Source organism: Sinocyclocheilus rhinocerous, unplaced genomic scaffold (assembly GCF_001515625.1).
Source record: "Sinocyclocheilus rhinocerous isolate Xijiao unplaced genomic scaffold, SAMN03320098_v1.1 scaffold404, whole genome shotgun sequence".
In the NCBI taxonomy this organism is placed as follows: Eukaryota; Metazoa; Chordata; class Actinopteri; order Cypriniformes; family Cyprinidae; genus Sinocyclocheilus; species Sinocyclocheilus rhinocerous.
In genome coordinates this window covers 266,127-276,192 of record NW_015628680.1, presented here as the reverse complement: position 1 = coordinate 276,192, position 10,066 = coordinate 266,127, and the positions used below count along the sequence as shown (strand labels likewise).

At 39.2% G+C, this 10,066-nt stretch overlaps 2 protein-coding genes across 4 annotated transcripts in view; one reads left to right on the top strand and one right to left on the bottom strand.

The window, feature by feature from the left end:
- The window catches only part of atp1b2a (ATPase Na+/K+ transporting subunit beta 2a), a 28,330-nt gene extending 25,743 nt beyond the window's left edge, over positions 1-2,587 (bottom strand). For 2 of the 3 annotated variants that reach the window (XM_016549601.1, XM_016549600.1), the window contains exon 1: positions 512-689. In XM_016549601.1, the coding sequence (XP_016405087.1) occupies positions 512-611 (100 nt within the window). In that variant the 5' untranslated portion in view covers positions 612-689. Of the gene's footprint in view, positions 1-511; positions 690-2,409 lie in introns of those variants that run through there. The other variant, XM_016549602.1, reaches the window with a different exon arrangement.
- Positions 2,588-7,575: 4,988 nt separating this feature from the next.
- Positions 7,576-10,066, top strand: part of mogat3a (monoacylglycerol O-acyltransferase 3a) — an 8,632-nt gene continuing 6,141 nt past the window's right edge. Inside the window, exons 1-3 of the mRNA XM_016549628.1 lie at positions 7,576-7,925; positions 9,555-9,733; positions 9,816-10,020. Coding sequence (XP_016405114.1) covers positions 7,832-7,925; positions 9,555-9,733; positions 9,816-10,020 — 478 coding nt within the window. The 5' untranslated portion in view covers positions 7,576-7,831. The remainder of the gene's footprint in view (positions 7,926-9,554; positions 9,734-9,815; positions 10,021-10,066) is intronic.

The window sequence follows — 10,066 nt, the reverse complement described above, 5'->3', positions numbered from 1 at the left end:
TGTGTGTGTGTGTGTGAGAGAGAGAGAGAGAGTGTGTGAGAGAGAGTGTGTGTGTGTGTGTGTGTGTGTGTATGGTTATATAATTGCTGATGGGTGCTGCTGCTCCGGATATGAGCGAAATCACATCACGTGAGCGCGCGCGAGCGGAGGACACTCGCCGAATAACCGTGCGCGCGCCCCGTGCGCTCAATCCGCCGCTGATCGGTGAGTGATCGGAATGCTCGGGCAAGCGCGCGCGATCTGTTAAATGACCTCAACGAGGGCGACCCGCGCGGACACCGGTGCCTCCTAGCTGAGACCCATAATCTCCTTCAGCTCTTGGCACCCGTTCACCTTTAACAGCAGCAGCATCGTCAGATTGTCCTTTAACACATTCACACGCGCACACAGACGCATTGCGCAACGCGTTCCGCTCAACATGAGTGAAATAACTGCGGCGCGCGCATCACCGGAATAACGCGCAGTTAAACCGAATGCCTTATATATAACACACACACCGGCGGACACTCACCCCAGCTGCTCGCCGTCCTACCGAGCAGCTCGTGCGTCCGCGGGTTCCAGAAGAATTCCTTCCATTCCCCGGTTTCCTTCTTCTCGTCCTCTTTGGCCATGTCTCCGGTGCGCGCCGCCTATATAACCGCTTGGAATAAGCGCGATGAAACGGCTCGTGCTGATGGATGCGAGCGGACGTTTGGTAACCGAGTGGAGTGCCGCAGCGCGCACACTAATCCAGAGATACTGCGGTAAAAACGCGCTGAGCGCACGCGCACCCGGTAATACCCCCCAATCCTCCTCCTTCCCTCCCCCCCACACACACACTCCATCAGCAGCTCTCCAGCCAATCGCAGCTCTCTCCTCTCTTCAGGCCACGCCCCCTCTGGTCCAGAGTCTCAGCATCCGCCCGTCGGTCTGTGACGCTCAGGTGATGCTCGACTTCATTTATTCGCGCTAATCGCTCGCATGTTGATCCGCATGTAGTTGTGAGGAGGTGAGCGCGTCTCGCACCTGTCAGTCTCTGTGTTTGCGTTTCCGCTTCACTGGCTTTCATCGACATTAAAAATGATGGAACATCATGTACAGACAAAGCAGACGCGCATATATTCATTATGAATATAACAACAGCTCATACGTTTCTGAAGAGAAGAATACAGTGCTGTTTGAAACACCACAAAGCACATTTACAATGTTACAGCAAATTAAACGTGACTAAATCATTGTAGATCTAGTTTTGATGTCTAGTAGGTTATTGCATTTAGTCTAAATGTAGGCTATTATAAGACTGGAAATGTGCTTTCTTGCATATTTTCAAATATAATATATATATTGTATAACTATTTCAAAAATACATTAAATTGAGTTTCATTGTTTACAACATATATTTTATATATGTTTAAAATATATTCTGCCCACAAAAAAATTTTTTTTTTTTTGCCGTATGTAAATCATGTATTTGTGTTTATGCATTATATTACATATATTGACAAATATGCATTGTAACTTACTTTGTATGTGCTAAATGCATTTCTGCTCAGCACAGGTCATGAGCTCGATTCCCAGGACCTGTGAACTGATGCATTTAAATGCATTGGATAAAAGTGTCTGACAAATTCATCAATGTCATTTTACAAGCGTGTTCATATATTCTTGGGTCTGTGCGGGCGACACAGTTTTTCCTCAATCTCATATTTTTAAACAGTCTTCATATTCTGTAAAGCAATTGTGACAGCTGTTTTATAGGGCATCACAACTGCAGATGTAGTAAAAACAGAATTCATGCTTCAGAATCTAGTTATTGTGTCAGTAAATTGGGCTCTGGCACTAAAAGTAAGTTTTTTGTTATCATGTGAGCTGAATTGGTCAAATGTTTTGATGTGTTTTCAGTACGGTGATTTCATTCATCTGATGCTGTTGTGTCACACTCAGCTTTTCTGCAGTGAGAGAGAGTGTGTGTGTGTGTGTGTGTGTGTGTATGGTTATATAATTGCTGATGGGTGCTGCTGCTCCGGATATGAGCGAAATCACATCACGTGAGCGCGCGCGAGCGGAGGACACTCGCCGAATAACCGTGCGCGCGCCCCGTGCGCTCAATCCGCCGCTGATCGGTGAGTGATCGGAATGCTCGGGCAAGCGCGCGCGATCTGTTAAATGACCTCAACGAGGGCGACCCGCGCGGACACCGGTGCCTCCTAGCTGAGACCCATAATCTCCTTCAGCTCTTGGCACCCGTTCACCTTTAACAGCAGCAGCATCGTCAGATTGTCCTTTAACACATTCACACGCGCACACAGACGCATTGCGCAACGCGTTCCGCTCAACATGAGTGAAATAACTGCGGCGCGCGCATCACCGGAATAACGCGCAGTTAAACCGAATGCCTTATATATAACACACACACCGGCGGACACTCACCCCAGCTGCTCGCCGTCCTACCGAGCAGCTCGTGCGTCCGCGGGTTCCAGAAGAATTCCTTCCATTCCCCGGTTTCCTTCTTCTCGTCCTCTTTGGCCATGTCTCCGGTGCGCGCCGCCTATATAACCGCTTGGAATAAGCGCGATGAAACGGCTCGTGCTGATGGATGCGAGCGGACGTTTGGTAACCGAGTGGAGTGCCGCAGCGCGCACACTAATCCAGAGATACTGCGGTAAAAACGCGCTGAGCGCACGCGCACCCGGTAATACCCCCCAATCCTCCTCCTTCCCTCCCCCCCACACACACACTCCATCAGCAGCTCTCCAGCCAATCGCAGCTCTCTCCTCTCTTCAGGCCACGCCCCCTCTGGTCCAGAGTCTCAGCATCCGCCCGTCGGTCTGTGACGCTCAGGGGATGCTCGACTTCATTTATTCGCGCTAATCGCTCGCATGTTGATCCGCATGTAGTTGTGAGGAGGTGAGCGCGTCTCGCACCTGTCAGTCTCTGTGTTTGCGTTTCCGCTTCACTGGCTTTCATCGACATTAAAAATGATGGAACATCATGTACAGACAAAGCAGACGCGCATATATTCATTATGAATATAACAACAGCTCATACGTTTCTGAAGAGAAGAATACAGTGCTGTTTGAAACACCACAAAGCACATTTACAATGTTACAGCAAATTAAACGTGACTAAATCATTGTAGATCTAGTTTTGATGTCTAGTAGGTTATTGCATTTAGTCTAAATGTAGGCTATTATAAGACTGGAAATGTGCTTTCTTGCATATTTTCAAATATAATATATATATTGTATAACTATTTCAAAAATACATTAAATTGAGTTTCATTGTTTACAACATATATTTTATATATGTTTAAAATATATTCTGCCCACAAAAAAAAAATTTTTTTTTTGCCGTATGTAAATCATGCATTTGTGTTTATGCATTATATTACATATATTGACAAATTGCTTTTGTAACTTACTTTGTATGTGCTAAATGCATTTCTGCTCAGCACAGGTCATGAGCTCGATTCCCAGGACCTGTGAACTGATGCATTTAAATGCATTGGATAAAAGTGTCTGACAAATTCATAAATGTCATTTTACAAGCGTGTTCATATATTCTTGGGTCTGTGCGGGCGACACAGTTTTTCCTCAATCTCATATTTTTAAACAGTCTTCATATTCTGTAAAGCAATTGTGACAGCTGTTTTATAGGGCATCACAACTGCAGATGTAATAAAAACAGAATTCATGCTTCAGAATCTAGTTATTGTGTCAGTAAATTGGGCTCTGGCACTAAAAGTAAGTTTTTTGTTATCATGTGAGCTGAATTGGTCAAATGTTTTGATGTGTTTTCAGTACGGTGATTTCATTCATCTGATGCTGTTGTGTCACACTCAGCTTTTCTGCACAGATTTCAGTTTACTGGAATTGTCAGTACTGTGATACACAGATAAAGAACACGCACGTGTGTATGTACAGTATACAGTACATTGATCTCCGTAGCAATGTGTTACAGGAAACATTGCATGTCAGGTATTTATGTCTGACAGTTTTTGATAACTGAGTTTGTTATCTAGAATGTTTAGAAGTTGTGAAAAGTGTGACAGTTTCATCATGTGTATTTAGTTATTGTGCAAATTGTAGAGAATTGTACGTGTTTTGTGCATAAACATAAACATAAATTAAAAATTAAAACCTGGTCTAAACAAGAAACAAAGTGATAGATAGATAGATAGATAGACTGATAGATCGATAGATCGATAGATAGATAGACAGATAGATAGATAGACAGATAGATAGAACGATAGAACGATAGATAGATAGATAGATAGATATACAGACAGATAGATAGATAGATAGATAGATAGATAGATAGATAGATAGATAGATAGATAGATAACTGCAGAACAATCAACGACAAATAAAATAACTTAAGATAAACAGCATCTTCTTATATAAAAAGTACATGTAAATGTACAATATGGACTCTGCTTGAGGTTTTCCTCATTAATTGATTGTCTGTAGCTGGAGTGGAAGCTTCGGCAATCAGGTTCTTTAGGAAATGTGAAGTTTTCAGTGGCTCTCTGCTTACCAGACCAGTCTTTTCTGAGTCGGACCTGATGAAAGATGAAAATAATAATTATAATAAAAGCTAGCCATGTTAGATGTCATAGTAGAAGGTAATGCTACTGTCTGTCATGGGTTATCCATATAAATATCTTGATCTAAACTCACCTGCTGTATCATCACTAGCACGGCTGGCATTGGTTGTGCCCCGCCTCCAAACTATTTCTCCAGCAAGCCATCTGTTCAACAACAACTCAACTAGCTAACCGAGGCCTAATGATAATAGCAAAGAGCCCAAAGCTATACGCTGATGTAAATCATGTTACAAGAGAAGTCCCACTGTGAAAGTCATGCAGTTATTAAGCTGGAATATACTGTAATTTCACACTGACATTTTTATATTTATGTTTGGCTCACAACATCGCCTCGATTAGTTAGATTGCATGATTTTTTCAACATACCTTTATCTTGCTGTTTTTTCCCTCTTCCTCTGTTTTCTTCTTTTTTCTTTTCCCTGCATCAGAAGGACATGTCCTTTTTTGTGACATTTGTGACCCTGGAGCACAAAACCAGTCATAAGGGTCGTTTTGATATATTTACGGTAGGACATTTACAAAATATCTTCATGGAACATGATCTTTACTTAATATCCTAATGATTTTTGGCATAAATGAAGAATCTATAATTTTGACCCATACAATGTATTGTTGGCTATTGCTACAAATATACCCCAGCGACTTAACACTGCTTTTGTGCTCCAGGGTCACATTTATGACAGTTATGCTGCAAATTGATCAACTTCAATAATCACAGTCACAGCCTGACTGCAGCTCATTAACATAATATAGCGTTGGTTTTTCCCCATTTAATAATGCGTTTTTGTATAACTACCATTGTCCATTGATGTAAAGAAAAAAGAAAAAAAATCAAGCTGTTATTTCATGTGCTCTTGGGGGCCCCCTGGTGGCTACAGGGGCCCTAAGCAGCCGCTTAGTTCTCTTATGGCTTGCCCAGCTCTGAATAGACGGATAATATCAGTAACTTTCCCCTCATTTCAGTGTCAGACAGAGCGTCTGTAGGGAATGTGTGACTGATGAACTCTGATCTCATTGTGATGAAACAGCAGACACAGAAACATGTTCAGTTCAGTCGCAGTGAATTCAGAGACCTGAACGTCCGGTTTGATTCTGCACGCAGATATAGTCACTTACCACAGTAGCTTCTGTCTCAGTTGCACTCCTTTCAATAGTCAGGTCTTCTTTTTTATTTAAGTAAATAGGGTAAAAATCAGTTCGAGTCTAAGGTGGACTCACACGTGTAAAGTCAGTTACATAAAATGGTAGATTTGTCGAAAGTAAGACTGATTACCTGGTTAACTCTTAGTTGGTCAAACTAGATGTATCTTAACATAGTGGCTATGCAGCTTGCCTCAGCTGAGTAAACTTTCACAGTTAACAAAAGTAGGCTATTATTACATTTCTTGATGTTGATTAAATTAATGTTTTGTAGTTTTTAGTTTAACTCATTGAAGACCCTATCTGTCTACAAATAAAATAAAGAAATCGCAACATTATATTTAAGAATGATTTTAGTTACATTTTAATGAATGTTGCAACATTTTAATGAATGTTGCTATGGGGTCAGTTGCAACATTTGACTTTGTCTATTCAAGTATATACTGTACATATATTATCATATGTACATGTTACAGTGTGGGTGAGTAGCTGCTTTATTGTATTAAAAGTTTGGCTTTCCAACACAAACAGTCTCTGAGAAACTAAAGGAAATGTAAAAAGTGTTGCAACCGTCCCGAATCTCGCCCTAAACAACCCAACGTTTTTAGGAAAATATTACGTAATAAGTTTGTGCTAAATTTCACATAAAGAAAAATTTACTGGCTCTAAATCTCCATTTGCTTTGTTCAAAGTTGATCTAGACGAGTATATGCAATCTATCTAAAGCTCTGTTGATCCTAAAGCAGTGAAAACTGTATCTATCTATGTGTCTCCGAATCATATGATTCACGATAATATGGCGTTATTTTTCTGCCAAATGTCGAGAGCACATTGTTGTAGCGCGAAAGTAATCTCTCTGCTCGCATGCGGATTTCCTTTGCTCTCGCAAAACCGGACACGCGCTCGATACACGCTGCTCTCGCCCAGATTATGGTTTATAAAGTTTTAAATATGTTTTTTTTTTTTTTTTACACAAATGCATCGCTTTGCTTCAGGAGGCCTTTATTAACCCCGCGGAGTTGTGGAGCACTTTTTATGATGGACTGGCCCAGTTTATTGGACTTCTATTTGACTATTGAATCTCAACACCCATTCACTGCCATTATAAAGCTGGGAAGAGCCAAGACATTTTTAAATATAACTCATACACAGCTAGGATGGCTTGAGGGTGAGTAAATCATGAGCTAATTTAAATTTTTGGGTGAACTATCCCTTTAAGACAGTGGCTTGCCGCCACCTACTGGTAATTTTAGTTTCACATTTAAAAGTATCATTCTATTTTTTTTCTATGATTTCAAATTTCTATATTCCAGTTTTTATATTTAAAACGTTAATCTCATAACATTATTTATGCAATTTGTAAGTGCAGTGGAAATGCGTGTACAAGTGATAGAAATATAAAAATAAAATAATAAGAACTCTGCATGTTTAAAGAAGCTTATACTTGGCTTTAAGATAGATAGATAGATAGATAGATAGATGGATAGATAGATAGATAGATAGAACGATGATAGATAGATAGATAGATAGATAGATAGATAGATAGATAGATAGATAGATAGATAGATAGATAGATGGATAGATAGATAGATAGATAGAACGATAGATAGATAGATAGATAGATAGATAGATTTTTTTTCCCTTGGCACTTATTTTTTTTAGCAATATTCATCAGTTTGTCCATATGCTGGTTTAGTTTAAGTGGCCAAGACTTAAATTAACGTTGCGAAATGAACGTGTATAAATGTTTAATAATTAAATATTTAAATAAATTGCAAAATCCGTGAACCAGGAGCTCAGATCCGCGCGCTCTGATTGGCGCAGAGCGGGAGGGCCGGGTCGATGACGTCACGGCGGCTCGAGAGTCCTGCGCTCGCACGCGGAACAGAGACGCAGCCTTCGGTCGAGTTCAGAAAACTTTGTAAATATTTATAAAGCGCGAAAACGCATTCGGATCGGCCGCACACGCGCTGAGCGGCATTCAGGCGCCCCAACAATAGAAGGAAAATAGTTTCCGATGAAGGAAAGGCGACTTTGAGCGCTGATGTTTTGTACTGTCTTCTGCTTCTGAGGAAGACTGTGGAAGTGTGTGTTAGTGGAGAGGTGATGAAGGTCGAGTTCGCTCCTCTGCGTGTTCCTCTGCGCAGGCGTCTGCAGACAGCTGCGCTCGTGCAGTGGGTCTTCAGCTTCCTAGCTCTGGGTGAGTGAGTGAGTGAGTGAGTGCCTGGCCTTATTATAATAACACTCCATATAGAATATGACACGATTATATGCATTGACAAATAGACGTTTTTCCGTCTTTTCTTGTTGATCTGTTTGTCAGTTGAGCAAAAGTTTTCTTATTAAGAAAAGTGGATATTTATAGATTGTGTTCTAATAAGTTGAATCTTAAGCAGAAGTTTCATATTTCATTCCAAATTCAAAAGATAAAGTGTAATTTTTGATGCCTTAGAAAAATGCATTTGTTGCATTGACTTGATACATTGTTTTCATGAAAAAGTTTCTGTCAATGATTTTTCACAATGATTTTTATTTATTTATTTTACTTTTTTTAATTAAAATCATGATGAATTAAATTCTGCAGATTAAGTACTAACAATGATTTGTTTGCATTGTGAAATTTTCATCGCATTTATGTCTACTATTTTATATATATTTATTGCTTTTTTAACTTAATAGTGAAGAAAAATTGGGTAACAGTTGTTTTTAAATGTGTTTATAAATTAAATAAATGTGTTGGCAAAAGTGCATTGTGCAACTGTGAATATATAATGATTAGTACTCAATTTAATCCTGATTTAAATAAAAAAATAACATAAAATCGAATAAATAAAAATCGTTTATTTATTTAAAAATCGTCATTTTTATTTCTTCACTGTAAAAAATCAGTTGCTGCCTTAAATTTTAAAGTATAATAAAATTGACTGTACAAGTCAAATTTAATTACATTAAACTGAGTTAAATAATTGAGTAGAAATCAAATAGAAATAGGTTAAATTTAGATAAGTTAAAGTAATGCAGGAAAATGTTGCAATTACTTATTGATCATATCAGTTTAGTACAGTTTGGTTTCTAAAAATATGTTTCATTTTATTGGAGTGAAATATGGGGAATTTATTTGCACTGAATTGTCATGACATTAACAGAAATGAGAAATTTCCCCCCCAAAATGACATAAATAAACATAATAAAATATAACATAAATATAGTAATAAAAACATGAAATAAATGTAATAATAGATGTAAAAAGTAACAATAATAAAATGAAATAAATAAAATATATAATATAATAATAAATGTAAAGAAATAAAATAAAATGATAAAGTAGCATAAAAATAAATAACAGTAATTAATTAAAAAATTAAAATAACATAAAATAACTTGAAATAAATAACAATCAATCAAAAAAAATAATAAAATAACAAATAAATATATAAAATAATACTTAAAAAAATTAAAATAACATAAAATACCTTGAAATGAATAACAATAAATAAAAAAATAACAAATAAATATATAAAATAATACATAAATAAAAAAATAAAATGAAATGATAAAATAACATGAAATAAATCTGGAGTTCATTGTGTTTGTGTATCAGAACTGAACCTCTGAGTCACAAACTATCAAACAGCAGCAGTCAGTCAGTTCCTAACAGAAGTGTGTGTGTGTGTGTGTGTGTGTGTGAGTGTGAGTGAGTGTGTGCGTGTGTGTGTATATGTGTGTGTGTGAATGTTTGACATGAGTACAAACACACATGGCTCTAGAGTTCAGTCACACAGGCGGTCGAGCTGTAATAAATCACACATGTCTGTCTGTCTGTCTGCAGCTCAGGTCTGTCTGGCGGCGTTTGTGCTCCTCTGCCTCAGTGATTGGTGGATTCTGGCCGCGCTGTATGCTGGTTGGCTGTACCTGGACAGGGACACGCCCTCATGTGGAGGTCGGAGGTCACGCTGGGTCAGAAGCTGGCGCGTGTGGACGTATTTCAGGGATTATTTCCCCATCACAGTGAGTTGATATGAGCTTTTGTTCAATGAATCACTCAATAAAGACGCTCGTTTAAGAGTCACGGATGGTTTGGTCTCTCTAGCTGATAAAGACGGTGGATCTGGACTCTCGTCATAATTATCTGTTCGGGTTTCATCCTCACGGCGTGCTGGTGGCCGGCGGATTCGGGAATTTCTGCACGGAAGCGTCAGGATTCTCTCAGATGTTCCCGGGACTCACGCCGTACCTGCTGATGCTGCCCTTCTGGTTCAGAGTTCCCTTCTTCAGAGAATACATCATGAGCGGAGGTGTGTGTGTGTGTGTGTGAGTGAGTGAGTGTTTGAGAGAGTGTGT